Genomic DNA, 25,405 nt, shown 5'->3' with positions numbered 1-25,405 from the left:
ACTGCACCGGCTGCGTGATCTCCATGGGAACGTCGTCACGCAGGAGGAAGTGAACAGGACTATTTGACAGTCAGCTTGCTTAGCATGGCAGCAAAGGTAAGCGGATGAGTTCTTTCCAAAACAGTTTCTTCTGTTTCTGAAGAGCTGTTCGCCTTGTAAAGGGTGTGCTCTCCGGGTGTGTGTCCTCCGGAGCCCGGTGACAGGACTGCTGTCTGCCCGGAGTGCTCGCTGTCTGTCGGTTAGCCTGCTAAGAGGATGTGTGCTAGAGGTTAACACCGGCCATACGCCAATGACATTGAGGCTTTACAGTAGCCGGTTAGCTGCTTAATGTACATTTAGCTAACGGTACCTAAGTGAAGCTGACTGAGTTGTAGTTTTAAAAAAGTGACGCAACGCGAGAATAATGTCACCCCACCTGTACCTCATCCACCCTGCTCCTCCCAGGCCCCTTCTCCTGCTCACCGGTCTGGGTTTGATTATAAAAAAGCCGGTGGTAGACACCGGTAACCTTGGTTAGCATCATGCTATATGCTGTGGCATCCCTGACATAAACTACCTGTTGGTGCCTGTTATTCCTATGGACCTGAGGGTAAAGCAACACCTCTCCTGTCATTGTTTGTGATTTAATTGGTTAGTATACATTTTAAGAAGGGATACTATACACTAACTCCTGATGTGGATCATTGAATAGTTGGTACTAGTTGTTATCTAACTTTTATAGTAAAAAAAAAAGGAACATTAATACAAACGCACAAATATAAAAGACAAAAAATCAACAAGAACCAAAAACAGCACAGACTAAACAAAAGCACAGCAAAATCTCTGTAGTTTTCATAATACTAATGATTCAAAAGTCCGTCAGCACAGCATCAGCAAGGAGTCACCAAGTGACTCACTGTACAGATCAAAACTGGAAACAAAGAAAAGACACTGTGGCACAACCAAAGCAAAAACAAGAGCTCACTTCTTCAACCTGCATGTGAGCGTTTGAGTCTTTCTTTTTTAAAAGTCACACTAGCAGGATCATCTTCTATAGAGACACACAAAGGATGCACTGAGACCACCGGGATGAGTGTGGATTTGATACAAACTTGATTTGGTAGTTTTATTTAGATAATGTTATTATTTATGGTATTAACTTCTTGTTGCTTTTGCAGGCAGTTCTGCCTAGGAGGGCCGACCCCACTGAGTTGAAAGGCATTTTTGAAAAGGTGGGATTTTACCTTTTAACCTCTTCACAAAGAAGCTTTTCATCATTCGATTTTGTTGTTGTTTTTTTTTTTTTTGGCAACTAAAGCTCGGCATGCATTCTTGTGTCTGCGTCCATCTGTTTTTTTCTTTACAGTATGCCAGCATCAAGAAGAATGAGGAGTCCTTCATGTCACCGGAGGACTTTGTGGGCCGTTTCCTCCATGCCCACACAAACATCCGGCTGTCGGACGAGGCCACAAAACTGCTGGCTGGTGTGGTGGACCAAAAGAAAGATGGGTTGGTGTTGCGTGTCACTGCAGACACAATTAATATATAATTTTGTTTTAAAACAGTTCAAATGAGGTAGTCAATGTTTAAATGAACCTTGTAGCTTGGAGGGTATTACACCATAATTGCTATTGTAAGTGGAGTAGCGTTTGGCACAAAATGTGATAGATACAAATATAGACAGTTTTTACAAGGATCAACAACAGAGTGTCTCATGAGGATTGACGTCATTGCTGTTGGACGATATTTCTGGCAGAAGTTGCTGATTTGGGTATAAAATTGTTCTGCTTTAAGCCACAAATCTATCTCTCCTTATTAAAATGAAGCCAACTGCTAAGTAGTAAGCTAATGGCAGACTCTGAATTAGTGCATTTATTATGTATCCCTTTGATCTTGTGTGACTAGCTTTCTCGTGTTATTTTGCATTTCATAAACAAACCAATGACTGAATCCTTTGGTGTAAAAAATGCACAGAAGGATGTTCATACTTGAATTATATAGCAAAGAGACATCAAACCACCAAAGGCCCCTTTCAGGTGTTTCCTTCTTTGTAGATACACCCCCAATTTCACACTTACTCCTCCCCCCATCCCCATCAGCCCTGTTTTTTACATTAATATGTATGTATTTAATGATACATAATGATGGGTAATAAAATGTTAGGGTAAGTCAAAAAAGATTAAAAAAAACCCCAACACATTGCCATGGTAACCACCTGGGCTTCTACAAAGAGCAAAGTGCACATGGCTGCGTAGTTTCATGTTATTACATCTGCTTTAAGGTGAATGTGTGTGTGTGCGTGCGCGCCTGTGAGCCCAGAGGATGGTGAGATGGAGTAGTGGGGGTTTTGGAATTGGAAAAGGAGAGAGCAAGGGACCCACACACACACACGCAGTCACACACACACACACACACGCACACACACACACGCACACATAAAAAAACACACACGTGCACTGTAATTGCCCATGCTATTCAGGAGCACTCTGTTGCATTGTGCGGCTTTGGAGCAGGATAAATGGTGGCCGTGGCATCAGGGTAAATCTATTAGGAACCCATGGCCCAGGCTTTGTATCTAAACCTCATTTTGGTTTTGTGGAGGGGAATGGAAATGATATGAGGGCAAAACAGGAAAAAAAAGTCAGGTTTTTTTATTTCCGTTCCCCCAAATAATGTTTAGACCAAGGCATAAATGTGATTTTTTTTTTCACAGCTGACATTGTGAAGGCCTCATGATGCTCACACTTTGTTATTTTCCTCCTCCTGAACTTGGATGGATAAATGATTTGACAAGACAGAGTATAGATCATTCTTTTGTGGACCTGTGCCTCATGAAAAACACAAAAAAAATGGATATAGAAAGCAGAGATAGAGCAACAATCAGCTCAATAAGTGCTAGCTGAAAACACAGATGCATTGTTTTTTAGTTTTTTTTTAAGCAAACCTCATGAAAAAGAACAGGAGCAAAACAAAACAAACCACTTTAACGGCCATATTTTCATCCATCGTGCCTGATCTTGTGAAAATACGTTGTGAAAAATAAGTTTCGCTTGGTATATGAGCGTAGTATATTTGAAGCTAGTGCGCCTGTTGCTGTTTGTCTTTTTTTTTTCGCGAGGTAGGACTCCATTTCAACAAGATGAGTCAGGGGTAATAGATTTAGCAGGGGGTCAGATGGCAGGCGGCGTGCTCGCTTACTTTTCTGTTGGAGTGTGTCTGTGTGAGAGAAATTTTACTTAGATGCCAGTGTGTGTTGGAGAGAATGTGTGTGTGTGTGTTTGGGGTGGGGTGGGGGATGTAAACAGTGAAAATGCATTTGTCTGCCTCCCCCTCTGTGACTGTGTAAATCAGGGGATATAGTGACAGCCGTAACAATCTGTTATGTGGAAATCACTTTTCTCTCTCTTATTCTCCCCGCTCCCAGCGAGACAGAGAGAGACAGATAGATGATAAAGAAAGTGAGAAAGAGAGATGGAGCTTTGGGAGGGTGGGGATGTCTCAATTTCTAGGAATCAAACATTTTGTGTACGTGCGCGCCGACATACAGAGCGGCTTTTTCACTCAACTATCCATGTCCTCTCTTTTTTTCTGTTTCTTCCTCCTCTCATCATCACTTTCTTTACACTCTCACATACCATAATGCACTCAGAGCTCCCACCATTTCATTTGGGCTCTCTCTCTCTCTCTCTCTCTTGCTCTCTCGCTCTCTCTCTCTTTCTCATTCCCCACCTTTCTGCTCCTCTAGTCCTTCTGAACTCCAATATTTTGATAGAAGCATCTGTTCAAGTGTGAAAAAAACACTTCCCCCATAGACTCATGGAGGTTTAAAAAAAAGAAAAAACTTGTTAAGGGAGCGTGCTGGGAAAATAGCAGTCTGCCAGCTGCTTCGGGCATTCTGGACTTGAACTGGTGGGAGTCCACTCTTAGGAACTTAACAGATACTGCCAGCTAGCACTCACCTGTGTGTGTGTGTGTGTGTGTGTGTGTGTGTGCGCCTGCGTGCGTGTTTATGGGTGTGTCTGTGTGAAGGCACGCTTTAGGTGGGTGGAAGGCTGTCAGTAACAATGCCAAGATGCCAGGGACAGGAGATTATTGAAGCCCCTTTAGGCCCCTCTCTCCCACTACTATCAACGAAGAAGAGCTGTCTTTCTATCAGCCGGGCCTAACCAACACCATGCATTTATGTTACTTGTAAACAATGTTTCCAAGCCTGGTTTTCAGTTCAGAGGAGTGTATTTAGAAACCCGCTGAGAGGAGACAGAGATAAAAGCAGGTTGACGAAGATGAGATAAAAACAAACAAAAATATATAGAATATAGGGTGGAATTTTTATGCCGGACAGACGTATCGCTGACAGTTTCAATTGCATTGTATTGGCATCATAACAAAAGCGTCATTCAGCTGTCATCCATAGACGAACACGATAGAATCAAGTCTTTGTTTATGTCTTGTGTGTTACATCTCTCGTCTGATACATGTCACGGATATGTCTATGCCTGTTTAAAGATTTAACAAAATCCTGTGGAGTGAAGTAAGTACAGTGCACTGAAGAGATGAAGAAATGCCATGGGTACAGTATCCTGTTTGTCCTGTCTCCTAAGTTCATCCCAGGCTGTGTGGATCGGGCAGGCCTGGACACACGCCACAGCACTTGATGGTTGGGAGATGTTGTTGGTTGATTTGATTATTGAGTGTCTCATTGGGGTTGGTCTGCATAGCAAGAACGATGGCCTCCCCCAACTCTCATGGTAATCATTTTGCCGCCGTCATGGCGCTGCTAATCAACCATCATAAGCTTCATCCCTGGCTACAGAGCTGTGCGTAAATGCTTACGAGTATGTGGAATGTTTCTGTTATGGAGATGCCCCCTGGATCTTGTCCGGACTCCCCGGCCTAAACTATGGTCCAATCCCTCCATGATCAGCAGCCCTCTCAGTTACACTAATATGCTGATTATCCACGTCTGGGAAAACACAGACAGGACGACCAGAATGCATGTAAAATGATGCGTGTGAAAAAAAAAGAAGAAATCTGACTTTTTCCCTCAGTTCTGTCTGGGAACACTATTGCTCTCTGAGTCTTTGCTCTGCAGCTTGCTTAAACTCCTTTATTAACTGCTCGGAAGTATAATTTCAGCGTTTACTATGCATCTGTCACAAAGGACTGATCATTATTCAAGAGTTTGATAATATTCCAGCAGCGTGAGCGACGATTGGTATTGGCTTTGTTTTTAACAGTGGATCCACGGTCTCAGCAGTGTGCTTTTGTGCCCCATTCCACCTACTTGCCAACAGCAGGGCCCTGTTCTTAAGAACTACCTGCTTAGTTAATAAAACAATTAGTCTTGCCTTTGAAACAACGACAGCTAATTTCATTTGCTACAGAGGAAAACTATATGCTCACTTTAATTCCCTCCATATTCCTCTTAGTCCCTCTGCTGCACGTGATCCAACACACGTCTACTGAGGCCATCATAGAAATATGTATTTTTGAGTTTTTGTTGAAAGCAGGTATTAATCCAAGCCTTTTGTGTTGACTGTTTTTGCTTCTCATATTTTTCAAGAATGTTTGACGGGAAGAATAACATTTTTGCAGACTATATTACTACAAGACTTCAAAGGCAGCAGTCTAAACTGTGATTTTCAACCTTTATTAGAGATGTCTAGTACTCACCAATTTCAAGAATATGTTCCTTTTCTTGGTATTATTTTGATAAGCAGTACTTTTGTCAGTGCACAGCTCGTCTCTTTGTCATTCTGTTTCTTCTGTACCTTATGTTTTTGCTTATAAGTATATATAAGGATGTACATGTGCACCCACATGCAAACCTGAAGCACTCAGAGGCCAAATGAACACTTCTAAATTTCATCAGTAACATAATTAATTACTGCAACCAGGAAAATGTAATCATTGCACCCCCCCCCCCCCACACCAACCACCACCCCCTCACACACACACACACTCCCCCCCGTCAGAAATTGAAATAGGTTTAATAGAGGGATGCTTGGGGACCGCTCATTAGCACTGACCCCTCCTGTAATTATCAGATCCATTTGTGAAATTCATAATGGACTTGTGGCAACTGTGAACCAAGGCCTAAATAAAGGCTAGACTGCCCGGTCCAGTTCCCCACAGCAGGACTCTCCCAAGGGGGCTCTCAGTGGGTTCACACAATAGGGGTGTTTATGTTTATTTATTTTTTCTTGTTGATGATGCATGTGGCCATTTGTGTTACTGTGGAGAGGCTGGAGATACAATAGTATTAATCAAAACACAGACAAAAATTAAATAGAGAGTGAAAGTGAAATAAAGAAAACATATCTGTAGTGTTTACTTTCAACTCATTCGCATTTAAGCGTTTGCAGATAATCCCTGAAAATATCTGGGGTTTTTTTTTGTTCCAGTTCACATTTAAAAAAAGATATCCAACTTGGTCTCTCCTTATTTTCACGTCTGAACCTCAAATTGTATTAAGTTTATATTGAATTGAATTGTATTTCCATAACTGGCTCCCAACTCCCTGCTCGTCTGTCTACTTGTTTAAAATGGCACACTAAAATATAAAACATCGTATTTCATCTTCCTTTTTTTTTTTTTTTTTTTTTGCTGCTATAAAGTTGGCCTTCTCTATACCAGCTGCCAGCTCAGACCGGGAACACACACTGAGTTTTTAAAAATGTTTTATTTTCTTTGCTGTCACACTCGATGAGTTTATGACATTACGTATGGAATAACAGACTACTGGATAAAAAAAATTCTGCTTGAATTAACATGCAGCGCGGAGTGATAGGTTGTCTAACTGGCAGTAATTATAATGGAGTTTGTGGTTTAATGCAGTGTTAAAATGACTAGTTTTTGTAATTGAATATTTTGTTTTATTAGTGTAATTTAGCTTAAGTCTCAATATGAATATCAATGAGCCAGTGTCTCACATGTGTAACTGATTAAAATTTATTAATGGAAAGATATTAAAGAATCGACTGGCAGGTTTTAGTGCGATGACCATATTTAAAAGTCTCTTACCTTTCCTCTTTCTCTCTATCCTTCTCTCCTCCTTCAGAATGATCTCCTTTCAAGAGTTTGTTGCGTTCGAATCGGTGCTGTGTGCCCAGACTCTCTATTCATGGTTGCCTTCCTGCTGTTTGATAAAGCGGGGAATGGAATGACCACTTTGGTAAGTAACTGCCTCTGATGTAAAGGTTTAGATGAAATAATATGTATATATGTAATGTGCCTTACAAGAGACCTTCAGAAGGATTCTTGATAAATGCATAGCTTAAGAAACTTGGTGTGCACTTTCATAACAAACACATTTCTTACTCATTTTAAGTACTGCTTTTACGGTATTGATTGGTTTCTTTTGGGTAATGTTGCTTTCCCTTATAAACTGTAGGCCTAACTACGTAACTTTTTCTTCATGCATCTTTTTTTAAAATCACTCAAAACCCCACTATCTCACCTCTTACCTTCTGTCGTGAATTAGTAGAGAAATCTTATTGTGGTGATGTACATTTTCTTATAAAAACAAAGTTGTGGAGAAAGTAAACCTCACCTGGCTCAACATGTGCGATGGCCACTTGAGAGGATACTAACTAACAAATATGAAGTATAGGATGCAGTGTTAACTGAATCGGCTACTTATCTGATGATTAGTGTAACTCTAATGGTGTTACGTAAACATAAAATAAAAGTTCATGTCTCAAACATTGCACGTTGCTTTACTTTTGACATTTAAGAAGGACTTTAATGGGCCAATCCTGACAGAGGACTGAGGGATGTTGAAAGTACCGCTCAAGAAGTTTTCACACAAAATCCTCTTTTATTTATGTGAGGTCTGACCTCAGCTCATCTATTTTGTTGTGGTTGCATCCACAAACAAAAATATTGCATGTGGTCTGTTAAAAAAAGATGAGGTTAGGTTTGAGGTGGCGAGGGCTGATGGCAACTAAAGGATTGGAGATAAAGATGGAGGAGGGGGGTGGGTAGCTGTGTGTGTGTGTGCGTGCCCGTGCGTGTGTGTGTTTGTGCATGATTGGCACCATTACTCTGATGCCTGGAAGCTCGGAGGTGAAAAGGGAAGACATTTCGTACTCGTTGCTTATTTCACATTTGCCTAATTTGATTTAAACAAGTCTAATGCCAGCCTTCTGTAGGTGTGCGAGGCGTTAGCACATTAGACTTGATTTTGAAATGCAGGGCACACATCCCGCTCGCAAACAGGGAAGAGTAAGTGAATTTCATTTTAATTGTTGCTGTCGACAGGGTGCAAGATCATTGCAGGTTGATTATATATGCACATATGTAAATGTTCATATTTAAAAGGATCAATTAGAGTGACGTTGTCTTGGTGGCAATTAAAAGGTCTGCTGTTTTTCTGCGTCTCCCAAAGGTTAATGAATATCCCAATGCCTGTGAGCTATGAGGCTTGCACACAAGTGGAAAATTGCATGAAAAACATAACGCACATCATTGCCACGCACAAACACTGACTGCAGTGTCTGCCACTTGCATCGGGCTACCATTTCACCAAAAGCAAATAAGTTCTGACTCAGATTATAGACTTGTCAAAGTTGCTTTATAGTGATACATTACAGAATTCTGTCTTTTTTCTCCCCTTCTCCTTTTCTCGTTGCCATTCATTAGATTAAAGGCACCAACGAAACATAAAGAGCTCCCTTCTTTATTACCTATTAAAAAATATTAACAGCTGCAGCTTATGTTGCATTAAAGCCCCGTTTGTTTTCACATGCAATAAACGTCTGTACGCTCATTTTTCTTCTTATTTAATTTTTCTGTAAAGCCGTCTTTATTTGATAATAACCCGAGTAATTTCTGTTAAGTACAGGCGGCGCAGTGCTCTGATTTTTTTTTTTTTTTTTTTTTTTTAGCGCTCGAAAAATAAATGCATAATTTGGTGGAATGTCGAGTTCATAAAAATTGCAACGTAACACAGCATATGAAATGCAGTTGTGTCTCAGCCAGAGACACAAAAAAAAGAAAAAACTAAAAGAGGACTGAGTGTTGACAGGTCTATAAAAGCTGATAATATAAACGCTGTGGCTCAGGAGCGGCCTCTCCTTTAAAGAGTTAAAGACTGTATATTTATTGCCTCATTAAAGTGTAAAAAACCCCCCCAAAAAAACAATGCACAAGCTGTCTTTCCTCTGAAGGTAAGGCAGAGCTGAAGTAACTATCACCTTTCTCTCTCTCTCTCTCTCTCTCTCTCTCTCTCTCTCTCTCTCTCTCTCTCTCTCTCTCTCTCTCTCTCTCTCTCTCTCTCTCTCTCTCTCTCTCTCTCTCTTTCTCTCTCTCTCTCTATTTCTATTCCCCTCCCTGTCTGTCTGTATAAAAAAATTGTTTCTTTCCTCCATTCCTTTCTCCATTCGTTCAGCGCGGCTTGTTTGGTAATAAGAAACAGGTCGCTCTATTGGTTTGTTTTTGTTTCTTTAGTAAGGCTGTAATTTAGGACTCATGTTCAGTGTCTCTCCACTCCACTGGCTGTAGAGGCTTAGAGGGTTCAGGCAGAGGAACATAAGTGAGAAGAAAAGGCTTTTCCTTCTGAATACAGAGCCTACACAGCTTAAACAAGTTGTGCCATGTGTCATTCAAGACTGATGTAGTGTTAAAGGAACTCAATCAGAGTAGAATTGTGTTCGGGAGATTGACGTTGACATTGTGTCAGAATCAATCACAGACATTTTTTTTTCTCAAAATCTAATAATTACTAATGTTAACCACAAAATAGGAAACACATGTTATTTGTTAAAGCTCGAGTCACAAGACTTTGTACCAACAGATTTAAGGTCTTAATTAGAGCTAACTAAAAACGTAAGCTCTGAGAAGTATTTGATAATTGTTTGTTATGAAAACATGAACGTACAAAAAGGAAACTATGGAATATGGATGTTTTTAACCATGGGTCAGTCCTTATGTGTGGTTGATGTAAAGTCATTAGCCCTAAAATAATGTTTAATCTGTAAAACCTAAACAGAGCCAATATTTTGTAATCGCAAAGGATTTATAGATGCAGTGTTTTGCTTCAGCCTGACAATTTTATGCTTCATTGCTTGCTTGCTTTTTTGTTCAAATGTTCGATATTTTCTGTACAGGGGGTCTCACAGGAAATGCTACCATATTGAGTTGTTACAGCTTGTTATTAGGCTGTCAGACGCACCTGTCATAATTCAGTCATTTATAAAAGTAACGTGCGTCTGTGCTTGTCTCCTCCACAGGGGATGTGAAGCAGGTCTTCAGCCAGACCACCATCCACCACCACATCCCCTTCAACTGGGACAGTGAGTTCATACGGCTGCACTTTGGCATGGAGAGGGACAAGCAGCTCAACTATGGAGAGTTCACCCAGTTTCTTCTGGTGGGTTTTTAATGTGGATCACCTACTCTTCCTGTCTCCTCTCCTTCTTTTTCACCTGGATTTTTCTTATAATCTGATGTAATCACATCTGTCTTTGTCATGCTGTGTATCTGCCTTTCAGTCTGTCTTCCTTATTTCTATCATCCAGTGACCATCAATGCCAGCCAATAAATCTGCATCAACTGATTTATGTGCTTTGACATGCACACTTTGCCTTATCCTCACATGTTTACAACCTGTCCAGCATGTAACTGCATTGTCAGGTACTTATCTAACAAGTGTGCGCACATACAGACACCATATCTACCCCTGCCAAACACAGCCTTCCATATTGACTAGATTAGTCATTAATGAAACACTGGTTATATATTTGGGACATTTTCTGCATTTGTTTTCCATTACAGTAGCTGACGTACACCTAACATTACTCCACTCCACCTATTCTGAAGCAGGTAGAGACGCAGTTCTACCTCCATAAATAGTAAAGCTGGAATATTCCTAGTGTGTTTGTGGCGTGTGAGCCATTTTCCAATATGATGTCTAGACTTAAATCAGGCCTAAGCAGGGAGAGGTGGTGGTGGGGGTGGGAGAGCTGTGCCAAGTTTGCATCCACACTCACCATGTATCTGAATGAGCTTTTTATATTACACTTAACTTAGACCAGATGGCTTACACACAGTGGGCAGCAATGCATGGATATTGGGATATTGTTATACGTGCGTGCGTCTTTGTGTGCGCGTGTGTGTGCTTGTGTGTTTGAACATAGCGTGTGTGTGCGTGCTGCCGCGTGGTTAGACATACATGTGTTTATTTTACTCGTGCGCTTTAACCGTATGTGTAGGCAGTAGCGCAAACGCTTTTGTGCATCTGTTGTTGCTTGTTTTTGCCTGCGTGTGCGCATGAGTGCAAGAGTGTGGCGTTGCGGCCAGTAGACGCTGTACTTTGCATTGACAGCGCGCCCGGTTCTCCCCCAGTCAGTCACTCAGTGGTTTCCAGCTCCTCACAGCAGCGGGCTCACAGCCAGCCGCACTCATTGCTCAAGTATGAAATGCACATTTCCTGCTTACGCTGTCTGTATTTGATCATTTCTCATAGGTTTTGATTCATTCCTTAATAAATGGCAGAAGAGAATTTTATGTAACTGCGGGATGCTTTTCTGTGTACGACAGGGTAAGGAATGTCTTGAAAGTGTTGTAAATATGGTCCTGCACTTCATCCTTTCTCACTTACTTCACTGGTGTGCTGGTAATTCTAAAATACCATAATAACTGTTTGAACTGTTTTATTAACATGTCACCTTAATAAGACATTATTGTTACAGCGATGGTATCACTTTGCTAATATGGTACTAAGATTCAAGTAAAATCCAGGCAGTCTGTTCCTACAGTGTGTTATCAGCTGCTCCAGTGATTGATGACAGGGCAATTAAGAAAAGCACAACAACATTTCCTGAGCCAGAATTTTAAACCTGTGCAATCTTTGTGATTGCACTACTTCGATGTCAGGGTACCTTTATTAACAGACAAAACATTATTAAATGCCATCCAGAAAGAAAGGTACACTACGCAGCTATAAAAAGTTCTATTTATGAACACCAACTCCAAAAACACCATATTCTGAATATTTTTCAGTTATTTTTATAATTTTCTATCATCCAGCTTCACCTCCCCCTCCCCCTTCATCCCAAGAATGTTCCCATCCTTTATTTCCTCCTCTTCCTGCCATACATGCATGTGTTTATTGTTTTTTTCTGCCATTGTAACCACGCCACTGCCAGATGCTCACAAGATGGGATTATCGGGGAAAACGTTTGCGCCGCATATTTCTCACAAGGGCTCTCTCTGGCCAATTACTGTCTTGATGGAAGCCAGAGATTCTCACCAATTACATGCATTTTTCCCATCTCACGCGTGGACGCTGGCCAAGGCTCAGCTTGCACTGTCAGTGTGGTGTTGTCTCTGGCAATGGTATTACTGTTGTCCAGAGAAGTGGCACATAGTGGCATGTAGTAGCCCATATTATAAATGCTGGCAAGTTTAGGGCTTGAATTACGTGGAGGGGACACCACATGTCCCACTTCTTTCCTAAGCACTCAAAAAAGTGGATTGTTGGCATAGCTGAAATTTTAAAAGTCCCAATTATATGTTTGACTCTCCCAAGAATCAGTGGGCAGCCCTTAACATCAATGTGTAGAGGGCTCACTGGCACACATGTAAATGGGCAGTTGTGCTTAAGCTTCTTCTTGTAATAGTTTTAGCTCAGAGCTGATGAGAAACAGAGATTGGAAAAAAGACGGAAACAATACTGCTCCACTCGATTACTATCTATATCTATTGTTTGAGTTATGAAGAGGTATGGAGTGGGGAAGAATCACATTCATTGAAAACAAACAGAGGTGGCTTATCATATGTTTTTATTCTTGTCCAAGGACAATTAAAGTGACTGCAAATACCTCGGCGGTCTCTCGTTGGCTGTCTTAAGCCCCCAGCTTTATGTCTCCAGCCTCCCACACTCCCCTCCTAAATAAAAACCAGGCCCCTGAAACATACAGTTGCAACAAGTTAAAGTTTTAAGAGGCTGAGACTATAAACTGCTCCATCCCCTGGACCACAGTTGTTTTGTTGCTCTGTGGTTGTTGTATGACGCTCAAACTTCTCATCCAGATCGAGGGGGATCTAGTTCCCCCCCCCACCCTTTATTTACAAATGGACGCAAACACACAGATAAACGCTTACCTTCATTTCTGCATATACACACTGTTATGCACACACACACACACACAAAAATTATTTTCTATATTTTCTCCATTTTTTGTTGTTGTGGTTTTAGATATTAAGCTCTCCTCCTCCCTTTCCTCTCCCCAGTTTATTTCTCATCAAAGTGTTTTGACCTACTCACAACCGACCGGAGAAGTGAGTCACGACACTCAGGATGCCGACACCAAAATATCTCACCTTATTTACTTTGGGAGTGTTTATGTGTGTCAATCTCTCTTCGTTTCCTTGCCTTCCACTCACTCATGCACTCTCCAGAGCCCCCCGCTGTGCTCATAGGTGATACTGACACAGGGCTGCTACATTTGCTGTTTTTGCAAATGTGGCTCTTTTGTTGCAATGTCTATTCTTACTCCCCTTCGGTCTCCACTCAGCTTTGTGTAAATGTCACTCTTCCCCAGTCGTTTCTCTTGGGCGCTGTGAATCTGGAGTTCGATCAGTTATGCTGTCAGTGAAATATCACTCAAATTCAACACAACAATAAGTCATAGTCTCATAGGGTTTTGTGTTGTGGTAATACCATTTTTTTAAGTTCCATTTACAACAATAACATGTGAATAAATCAATTGAATAATGCCATACATGTTCAAGACTGAATAAGTTCACCAGCAATAAAATTTTGTCCGACAAGCTTTAAAAAAAAAAGTTGATAATCATTCACTTTGTGATGAATTACTAACAGACCTTTTGTTCATAAACTAACCGCTAGTACTTATTTAATTTCTTCTGACATGAATCTGCATTTAACTTAATATTTTAGTTGAATGCTGCCTTTTTACATTACAATACAAATATTCCATAGTCTCATACTAGATGTATGCAGGGCTGCAACTAATGATTATTTTCATTATCAATTAATCTGCTGATTATTTTCTTTATTTATTTATTATCATTTGGTCTACAAAATATTGGAAAATAGGCAAAAGTTGAAGTCCACAAATTGGTTGGTTTTCTCCAGAAACCAAAGCTAAAATTTCAAATCTTAATTGATTACCAAAATAGTTGCTGAGTAATTTTCTTTAAATAAATGTAGGAAATTGCAAAAGATAATTTAAGGAAAGTTTTCAAACTATTTTTGAAGTATTATGCTTGAATTGGCCATTAGGTCTCTGACATTGTGTCACCATATGTCAGAAACCACACGCAAAAACATTCATCGGCCTTGAGTTTTCTTGCATTATTGCTCTTTTGAAATAACATAGGTGCAGGTGAGTCAACAGCCAAAGCATTCAGCTTTAGCTCGATTAGACCTCAAGCTTTTGGTTTTTTTTCACAATGGCTACTGGTGGATTATTGTTCTGATGCACCCGTCTTTTGCTCTACCTGAGTTCCTTGTTGTAAGACAGAGGAAGCATTGGTGGCAGCGGTTTGTTCACAGCTTCTCTCTGTAGACTTGTGGTTGCAGGTACCGATAATGGTGGCTAATTTCAAAAGCCTTGTGGGAACTGTCCCCACCACAGTCTGTTGTCCCCGTGGACCTTTGTGTGTATGTGTGTGCAAGAAGAGAGACAAAGTGAGCAGTTGGGTGATTAGCCATCTTGCCTGTGTGTGCACGTCTGTGTTTGTGTGTGTGTGTGTGTGTTTGTATGTTTCTCCCTCAAGTGGGTTTAATGGGGATTTGGGAGGGTGTGAAAAGCCCAAGCGACGCCTCATAGTAGGCAGGCCGCTGCTGAGAGGAGACAAGGCTGAAGCTCTGCCAAACGCCGGCTCCCCGAAACTGAGAGGGGGAGTCAGCACCTGGGGGCTCATCAAAGCAACTGCTGTGTTTTCATGCGTACGTGTTTATACGTGTGTGAGTTTATGTGGATTTTAAATTTATGAAAGCGACTTAAGGAGGTGTATGACCCACACATGCATGCAATAATATGCATTACGCTATACGTGTGATGTAACACCTACATTTTCCTGCTTTCTCTTCCACAGGAGATGCAGCTGGAACACGCGCGGCAGGCTTTTGTCCAGCGGGACCAAGCCCACAGCGGCTCCATCTCAGCCCTGGACTTCAGGGACATCATGGTCACCATCCGCCCGCACATGCTCACACCCTTCGTGGAGGAATGCCTCGTGGCGGTGGGTTTTTTGTCCGGCCCCGCGGTTCTCTCTTCTATTTGTTTGTTTTACTGTCGTCCACGAGAACCAAAGTGAGGCTGGTTAAAAATAGTGCAGACTGTCACTGCTATGATACTTTGTTTAGAAAAACAAATTGGGTGCATTCAGCAGCACCTAATTTATAAATTCAGTCATTGCAATATTGTGATAAGTTACGTAACTATATATAGTAAACAAAATCTTTGTATAATCCAATGTAAGATGATGCGCAGTCTGGAATACGTGTGTATAAACTATGAGTAGTAAAGTAATGTTTGCTACGAATTTCGTCACTGAAGTCAGCTAGCAAGCCAAGCAACCTAGCATTACTGTGTTCTCCATAAAAGATGCAAAGGCAGGACTGTTTCATTCTATCTCAATACTTTTTTGGTCGTTTCTGTTCCCTTTCTGTTCTCTTCTGTCTCTCGCACTCCTCCAACCAAACACAGTGGTTTTCTCTGTCCCTCTTAGCTGTCTATCTCTCATTTCTTCTTCCTGTTTACCTTTTCTGTCACCTCTCATTTGTCCCTTCTCTTCTTCCCTCCCTTCATTTCTCTCTCTCTCTCTCTCTCTCTCTCTCTCTCTCTCACTTAACCGCCCCTCTTTCTCTCCCTCTCTCCATCCCTCCCTCCCTCCCCCTCGTGTCTCTGTCTCTCTCCCAACATGTCATTAAGTCTAACCTCTCTGGCAGTGTCAAAGCCAAGCAGGCCAGCTGAATGGGAAGATGGAGACAGAGATAGATGAAGCCTGGAGCTTTACAGTCCATCATCTTTGCCTGTGTGTTTGTGTGTTTGTATGTGTGTGTGCATGTGTGTGTGTGTGTACTTTATTTGTTTTGAACTGCGAGATGTTTGTCTTTTTTGTGTCTTGTCTTTTCTTTATGTGTGTTAGTGTTTTCGTTGCGCGTATGTGTGTGTCTTGTGTCTGTGTCCATGTCTTGCCCCATTTCATAAACACCTTGTGGAATCTGTCATTTTCTCTGCTGTGTTTACCTCGCCGACCAGACATCTTGGTGTGCTGTTAGTAAACTCTCTCACATACACTCATGCTCCCATGCTCACATACACACACACACACACACGCACACACACACACACACACACACACACACACACACACACACACACACACACACACACACACACACACACACACACACACACACACACACACACATACACACATACAAAATTTTAAACCCCATAAACACTGCAGACACATTAGAGGCAGTATTATGGCAGAACACAAACAGTGAGAAAGCAACCTTTAATTCACTCACCAAACATGATAAATGATCAGCGCTGCACCCTTTTCACCCAAATATTTTTCTCCCGTCCCCCTCTGTGAAACTCTGTGTTGGATATCGTGGGAAGATCCATTCCTATAGGCTCATAGATATGAACAGATACAAAAGTGTCTCTCTGTTAGGGCAGTTTCACCCAAGCCAGAGCTTTACTCTTCTGTTGCAAACATAGAGATCCATGAGCAGCCTCCCTGCATGTGTCTGTAAAGCAAACAGTGCCATCTAGTGAAAGGGAGCTCTACATTTTCTACTCCCCCAACTCCCAACACTGTTAGGAAAGCCTCAAGGCTCATCTTGTACTCTGGCCCAAGATACCCAAAACAGGCGAAAACATTCAAAGAACATTCTTTAAACACATATTTTTTTAAAACAGAGAACGTTTAGAGCTGCCAGTTTAAAAATGTTGTCTCTGTTTACACCAGGCTTTAACAGTAACAAGAGTTTGAGAGCCTGGTTTAATAAAGATGCAATCCCGGTTCACATAAAAGAGGTTGTGGGTAGGCTGGAATGTCCTCGAGAGCCCAGCATCTATTTTTAATCTGTTACCTTTTTTCTATTTTCTGTTCTTTTACCACTTCCTCCACCTCATAAAGAAAGTTAATTAAACTCCCTGAGAGTGTTCGTTGTGTGATGGAAAAACTATCAGCTAAAACAGGTTTACTTCTCCCTGTGGAGCAGAGAGGAACGTTGCAGATTAACCTCTGGTGTGTCAAGATTCCGTCTTGAAGTGATGTTTTAGCATGTTACTTCTGTGTTTAATTACATATGATCCTAATATTTATATGATCTCTCAAGCATTTATTCTCTACGGAGTGCGGTGTGTTTGTGTTTGTGCATGCAGGATGCTCTATTGCATTTTAAATCACCCCTCTTCCTCGTCCAGGTTGCGGGGGGCAGCACATCTCATCAGGTCAGCTTCTCTTACTTCAACGGCTTCAACTCACTTCTCAACAACATGGAGCTGATCAGAAAGATCTACAGCACCCTGGCTGGCCACCGCCGAGATATTGAAGCTACCAAAGGTACCTGGGGAAAAACATGTACACACAAAAACTCACAGACAAACATATTTTAAAACAGGCAAGAATAAAGTAGATTTGTGTTGTCTACATGTATGCTGCGCAGAACGTACACATAGAACATGTGTGCATGAACTGCACATGCTCACATTCACAAACTGATACAGTCCTGGCCTGCAGGCGGTATTAGATGTGTTGTCCAGATAACGTATTTATGTCTGTGTGTGTCAAAAGGAGGGTGGAAACTTGTTTTTGTTTAGTTTTCTTCCTTCCCGGTGGCATTTAAATGGGCACGCTGGATCCAACCCAGCTCACTTACTGCATACCCACAATCCCTGATGATGCCTGTCTTGTCTGTTAGACATCCTGGCACTGATCTGAGGACCACTCTATCCATCCTGGTGTGTTTTTGGATGACAACAACACTTCCAATCCTTCAGAAAACAGACAAAAATCAGGAATGCCTGATTTGTCAGAATGCTGTGCCCACTTTTGCGGCAGGGATGTGTGTTCACATCCTGAAGATTGAGTCTACTTAAAGTAGTTAAAACTACTTTATTGTCTTAACTCCATCATCCAAATGACTAGAAAAAAGATATTACGCTGCACTGAGGTGAAGTTTTGTCCTTTTTTGACATTTCTCTCCCTCTATCTCTCTCTCCCTCTCTCTCTCTCTCTCTACCAACCATGGTTAGTTTCTTTAAATCCTTATCTCTTTCACTTGTTTGCCCCACTTGCTGTCTCTCATTCCTTTCCTCAATACTTGGTAAGGAGCCTAGTTGGCTTTCTCTAACTTTCGCCATTTCTCTCTCTCTTTTTTTCCCCTGACTACCTCTCCTGCTCTGGTTGGCTTTAAGAACCCGTTCTGACCTCTCTCCACATGGCTTTGGGCCACTAGTGTAGCCTTATGATGCTATCTGAAGCCTTATCAGGGGTGTGGACCCTACCCAACCCAGACCAAGAGCCCATACGCTCCCCAGGCTGTTCCCACAATGGGTACACCGAGGCTTGGCTTGGCTCGACCCATGGTGGCCTGTAGCCAGCCAGACCTCCACAGCCACCACCCATCCACCCTCCACTCCTGGAGTTATTAAGCCTCCTCTGGGACTGTGAGTGTTCGACTCAGTGGACTACTTACTGGCCCACAAACACATAGTGTACACACATCCAAATGTCTCAAGTGTGTGCGTATTTTGTAATACACTTTTCTCACCTACAAGCATTCTAATGCATTAACACAGACAAGCATGCACACATGCGTAAGAATCCTGATTGATTCCGTATGTGCAGCAAGGCCACTGTTTTGCCTTGGGGACGCCATTAGAGTGCTTAACGCCTACACACAACTGAGTGCATGTGTACAAGAATTTGTGTGTGTCTATGCAAAGGAGACCTGTACAGAATACGTTTTATTGAGGCAGCACTGCTCAAACATAAGGCAAATCATGACTGTGCATCTTTGTGAACAGGTTAAAATCAAGTATATGTTGATGAAGTATACGTGTTAAAATATAATACTTTGATTTTTTATTTGATAGCACCAGAACTGGTGATTGAAAGAGCCAGTTCACAGCTGATGATGCTTGGTCACATCCCCAATGATCTTTGATGTAAATTGAAGTGATCAGATTTTTGGCAGTAGGGTTTCTCGACCATTTAACAATATCAGGTTGCTTTATTCTTAATTTATAGCTATGCTAGCATATCTCTAGGGAAGCAGTCTGTCAGTCAGTTCAACAGTCTACCACTTTGGTCCATATCAGTGATTTGGAGCGAAATGTCTTAACAACTGTTGTATGAATTGCTATGACATTTGGTACAGACTTCAGTGTCCCTCTCAGTATGAAACCAAGTACCTGTAAAACTAATGGTATTCCCATCAGCCTCACCATACTTTGTGTTTGGCGCTAATTAGAAAATATTAGTATGCTAACTAAGATGGTAACTATAGTAAAATTATGCCTGTTAAACATGCTGATATTAGTATTTAGCTAAAAGCACCAAGAGCCATCAGCATGTTTGGTAAAGATTTTTGTTTTTACTCTTGCTGTTATGTAATGCCATCATAATATTTGTTTGTCTTGCCTTGCACTTTTAAAATTATTTTCAAAATGCTGTATAAATAACAATGAATGTAGTATTCTGAACAGACCATTAGGTTTCACAAGAATGGGAAGTAAGAGTTAAAAAAGAGTTGAAGTCCAAAAACTCTGTAATATCTATCTCTTTAAATGTGTTTCAGTGCGAAAACAAACTTTGACATCACATTAATTTTTCTTTATATTCAGTTTAAAAAGTACAGAAAAAAATGTAATATATTTATACTTTAAAGACGGCTGCACATTTTTACTTGCAGTTCATATACTATCAGGGAACTGTAACTGTGTAACTGTGTAACTGTGTAACTGTGTAACTGTGTAACTGTGTAACTGTGTAACTGTGTAACTGTGTACGGACAACTCAGGTTTGTGTGACTCAGCTTATCATTTTAGTAGACTAATGGCTGACCCACTTCACAAAGAGGCAGGTAGTTATAATATGTGTACAGAGGCCAGTCGTGTGTGTGTGTGTGTTGTGTGTGTGTGTGTGTGTGTGCGCGTGCATGCTTGTATGTTTGGTGACTACAGGCTACAGGTAGACAGGTTATCAGCATTGTGATCTGTGATCTCCCCAGACAGAACTGTCTCTGTGTGTGTGTGTGTGTGTGTGTGTGTGTGTGTGTGTGTGTGTGTGTGTGTGTGTGTGTGTGTGTGTGTGTGTGTGTGTGTGTGTGTGTGTGTGTGTGTGTGTGTGTGTGTGTGTGTGTGTGTGTGTGTGTGTGTGTGTGTGTGTGTGTGTGTGTGTGTGTGTGTGTGTGTGTGTGTGTGTGTGTGTGTGTGAGAGAGTTGGTTCTTGTGTAAGTATGCTCTCTCACATGCCTATGAGTATTACCTGCATGTACCCATGGATATGTGTGTGTGTGTGAGAGAGAGAAAGAGAAAGAGAGCATGCCTCAGGGGTAAGCTGAGCCTCGGCGGGGTGAATGGCTCCAGTGTAGGACGACTTTGTCACAACCCCAGCCTGCTGCTCTTTGAATAAAACAGGTCAAACAATGCTGACTCCTCCACTGTAAGCCAGCCTACAGTCAACCTGTTCTTTATTCCACCAACAATAGACCAGGTCTTAAGTTACGACATACGAAAGCTGCCTCAAAGACCTCTTAAAGTCCATAACTCTCCATGTCCATATTCTATTTTTTTTATGATGGCTTCAACATGCTTTGACACATCTCACTTGTGAGTTGTAAGTAATTCACAGAGGGAAATTGGTGTGAGTGACAGAACTTGACAGAACCATAAAGCACTAAAGTTTAAAACCGCTATTGGCTATATATTCTGCATGTCATGGGCAACTTTATCAGTCTAATTTTCTTATTTTATGTATGCAGCCATCTGTAGTTAACAAGAGCAACAAGACTATAATGCAATGTTGCGCACAGTTCAATTTCTTATTGGACATCTGTTTTTGTTTAGATACTGTACGCTCATCACAGATTGAATTTTAAGTCTCAAATTTTTTGGGTTGTCAGAAGTTATTTAGGAAATCACTGACTAATGAAGCGGGTTATTGGGAAATGAGAACACCAAGAAAGTGAAAGAAAAGCTCTGTGGATTTTTCCATTAAGGCTTATAAGTTATTGATGATGTTACTGAGTCTTTGACATAGTATTATGATTAGTTTATGGAAATATTTGGTAAAAGAGTTGCCAGACACAGGAAACGGTTGGTATGTTATGTAATATGAATTGTAATGTCAATTGTTTCTTTTCCCATGTTTTTGCTTGTAATAAAAGATTGTAACAAAAAGAGATTCAGCACAGTACTACATATTTTGACTTTTGTCATGTTGCGTAGGAATTAATGAAGATATATCATGACACACTGAAAGCGCCAGCTGCAGATAGGTACAAAAAAACTGTGTGGCAATTTTTAAAAAAGTTATAATTTATGATGTTGACATTTTTGGTTTATTCCAGGCCCAAACTGTGAGAAAACAAATGAAAAGAAAAGAATTGTCAAGTTCAAACATCCTTAAAATCTCAAGACATAAGTAGTTGTCATTACCTTTTGACATTATAGAAACAGTTTGTTGAACTTGGATTCAGGAGAAGCAATGCTGATTTTGTCCTGATTGTTGAACAGTCCGTCCCTGCATTGATTTTATTGCCACAAAACATAATTCCAGCGTTGTTGCTTGAAGCCATCCAGTCGTTGTAGAGCTAGTATGGACTGAGAGTCAAATGTGTTCTCAACGGGCTTTAGGATCCACCAAGGCTGTTCTTTATCACCTATTCTGTTAATAATATTCTCGGACAGAATTGAAAAGCACAGCCAAGGAGTTGAGAGTATCCAGTTTGGTGATATCACAATTGCGTCGCTCTTTGCTGATGATGTAGTTCTGTTGGCTTCATTAGGACATAACCTCCAGCAAGCACTGTGGTGATTTGCAGCCATCTGTGTAGCTGTTAGGAGTCAGTGTCAGCAAATTCACATTTTTGGAAAAAAGCGCCCTCCGGGTTAAGGATAGTGGCATCAAGTTGAGTAGTTTTTTTTATCAAGTGAGGGTTTGCATAATGGAGCATGACATGGACAAGTAGATTGGTTCCCTGTCCTCAATCATGAGGATGTTTCCTTGTACTGTAATGTTAAAAAAGTAACTGAGCCTGAAAGCAAGGCTGTCGATTTATGTGTCAATTTGCATTCTAATGTTACCCGTGGCCATGAGCTTTGAGGTTGGTAGCTCAGAGCTCCATCATTCAGAAGGAGCTCAGAGTGGATCAGTGTCTCCTTCTCATTAAAATTAGCCAGCTGATGTGATTTAGATGCCCAATCATGATCCTCCACATGTTATGTGTGTGTGTATGTATATATGTGTATATATGTATATGTGTATATGTGTATATATGTATATATATATATGTATATATATGTTTGTATATATATATGTATATATATATGTATATGTATATATATATGTGTGTATGTATATGTGTATATATATATTTATATATATATATATACATATATGTGTAGTATATAATAATTCCTCCAGTATGTTCTGGATGTGGGGACCTCCACAGGGGAGGAACATGTGGAGTATCATAATCATCATATCATATATATTTATCCCATCTGGCAAGGGAACGCATTTGGATACCCCAGGATGAGCTAGAGGAAGTGACTGAGGAGAAAAAATGTTTGGACTCTTGAAACATCTGCTTAGTTTTCTGCAAATACTATAGACATAGAAAATGGGTGGATATGGAATTAAGATGTTTTATTGTATGCCAGTTCTTACATATTGTTGTATTTACCAGTTTTTAAAGGGGCACTCCAACAAATTAAGTTCAGTTTATTTGTCCGATGCATTCAACAGATGTTTAATTCCTCTTTTGGCACTGATACTTTCTAAAGTTTGAAAATAACCCTGATGAAATGTTCTCGGTATGGGCCCAAGACTTAAAAGTTGTATTATTAGAATGTAGTGTTCTTGAAGCTTGACAGGTACGAGGGACATAAAGTTAGGAAATCTCAGCCTCTGTTGTTTCAAAGTCGAAAATCATACTAATATGCTGGAGAACCCTTTTCTATGTGTACATGTAAATTTAGGTATTATCTAATCAATTTGTCTTTCTTTCTTTCTTCTGTGTAGAGGAGTTCATTGTGGCAGCTCAGAGATTTGGCCAGGTGACACCCATGGAGGTTGACATCCTTTTTCAGCTGGCTGACCTGTCAGAGCCTCGTGGGTAAGACAGACATAATATGATATGCTTACACACACACACACACACACACACACACACACACACACACATAACAATGTTATCAAGAAAAATATCATGTTTTCATTTAATGGCTCAATTTTTATAGTTTGACCATATTTTATGTATAACTATTGTTAACTTTATACATTTAATCATGTCCACGATGGTACAAATGATCTTCAAGGAAATAATCAGCATCAATGGTCGTATGATGGCCAAGCATGTAGAGGTATTTACTGTGTTTCACTGAGAAAAGGACAGCATCTAACAACTGAATTCATATTTTACTCATGTATTTTTTTCTCCTGCTTGTCAGGGAGTTGTAGAGAGTAAGTCAATCCCAAACTTACCCCCCAAAGTGCACCTTTAGCCTGAGGGTTTATACCTCAGAGAGACAAGTGCTTTCTTCCTTCATAAAACTACTCTGCAATTAATCAGATAGGACTACATCAGCGCCAGAGAATCCTCTTTCAGTCAAAAACCATTTCAAACTCCCATTTATCTTAAAAAAAAAGGTAATTCCACCGCCTATGATCTTTAGCACAAAACAACTGTATATGTCTCACATTCCCCCACTTCCTTTGCGTCTGCCTCGCGGCCCGACCAGTGCACTCATAATTTCTAACCCCAGCCTGAGACACCACCTGATTATTATTTCTGGGCAATGGGATACTTTAATAGCCATCTCTGCTGCCCTTGATTGGAGATGCAAGAGATAATAGCCTGAATATTCAGAGGAGAGGGGTGTGGGGGGATTTGGTGTTCCCCATTCCCTCAGCCTGGGAATCTGGGACCGTCACAGAAATCAATGGAAAGAGGCAGTATTTTTTGATCCAAAGGTTAAATATCTTTGTTATACTTGGATGAACGGGTAAAGGAATGAGGAGTTCCTTTAGATCAGTTGCCATACTCAATCATAGCAAGCACAGGTCTGGTTTTGTGAGTTCACCGATATTTTCACATGGAACGATGGCAAAGTATCTTTAAACTTTGAGTAACTTTAGACTGACAGATTGTGCTCGCAAATGTCACGGACTAGGTGATGCATGGATGAAATTTTATAATCTTCTGAGAGTTTTTACAGCAGTTTAAAATTACTTCAAAACGCTCACTCTCTTCCTTCTCTCAATTCAACAGGCGTGTTGGTTTAGTGGACATTGAGAAGATCGCTCCTCTGGAGGAGGGCGCCCTGCCCTACAACTTGGCTGAGGTCCAGAGACAGGTACAGAATATGAAAACCTGTTGATGTGTTTGGTTTCCTCTTCCACATTGGCAGCTCTTTTTCATCTCAGTATATTCTCTTGGGCTAGATGTCACAGCACAGATGACTAACATTTATAATTAAGGATAATGATATCTCCTGTTCACAAGTAATGCCTCCTCAAAACCAAAACATCAGTTTGATTTGTGGTTTTGGCATCAATTACACTTTTAGAACTAATTCATTGAGACGTTGTTATAGAGTTATATATAAGTGGGAGAAACAAATACAGGAGACACAGATCTAAACAAGATTTGTCAGGTATAACGTAGAAAGTTTACCCCAAAATACCAGTCTGACAGTTTTTTTGTCAGTTTTACTCATTTTCAAAAGTTCATACCAGGGTTCAGACCAAGTTATGTCCAAGTAACTTCTCATCATATACTTGAACTTAAAGAGAATTTCTTGAGAGAAAACACCACTAGACCTCTCCCTGACATGTGGTTGATGTCTTAAAAAAACATACACACAAAATTCACAAATCCATGTATGAACCTCAAACATGCTTCAAGTTGCAAATGATAGTTGTGAAGAGGCTTTGCAGCATCTAACAAGCAATTTGTAACAAGGACAAGGACGAAAGGACATATGGACAGCCAGACAAATGAGCAGAGGGCTGTTTTCTTTCTCGGGCTGCTTGGTCAGAGTTGTGTTGCCTGGTGGGTTCCAGCGCTACAGTGAAGGCTTGGCCAGGCCATATTGGAGCAGGCTGGGGCCAAAGGGGAGCAAGCAAAGGGGCCCAAGACTACACAGACGCCAGTCCCACCACAATGAGCCACTTTAGGCCCTTGTGGTTTGGCCTCAGG

General features: G+C 40.9%; 1 protein-coding gene across 1 annotated transcript in view; it reads left to right on the top strand.

The window, feature by feature from the left end:
- The first annotated feature begins 577 nt into the window (after nucleotides 1-577).
- Nucleotides 578-25,405, top strand: part of LOC133995930 (electrogenic aspartate/glutamate antiporter SLC25A13, mitochondrial) — a 46,212-nt gene continuing 21,384 nt past the window's right edge. Inside the window, 10 exon segments of the mRNA XM_062435440.1 lie at nucleotides 578-589; nucleotides 1,158-1,211; nucleotides 1,346-1,488; nucleotides 7,040-7,083; nucleotides 7,086-7,157; nucleotides 10,212-10,351; nucleotides 15,049-15,195; nucleotides 17,400-17,538; nucleotides 23,227-23,320; nucleotides 24,476-24,560. Of these exon segments, the coding sequence (XP_062291424.1) occupies nucleotides 578-589; nucleotides 1,158-1,211; nucleotides 1,346-1,488; nucleotides 7,040-7,083; nucleotides 7,086-7,157; nucleotides 10,212-10,351; nucleotides 15,049-15,195; nucleotides 17,400-17,538; nucleotides 23,227-23,320; nucleotides 24,476-24,560 (930 nt within the window).

Source organism: Scomber scombrus, chromosome 16, assembly GCF_963691925.1.
Source record: "Scomber scombrus chromosome 16, fScoSco1.1, whole genome shotgun sequence".
In the NCBI taxonomy this organism is placed as follows: domain Eukaryota; kingdom Metazoa; phylum Chordata; class Actinopteri; order Scombriformes; family Scombridae; genus Scomber; species Scomber scombrus.
The sequence above is the reverse complement of the archived record's forward strand: the minus strand, read 5'-3'. Positions and strand labels throughout refer to the sequence as shown.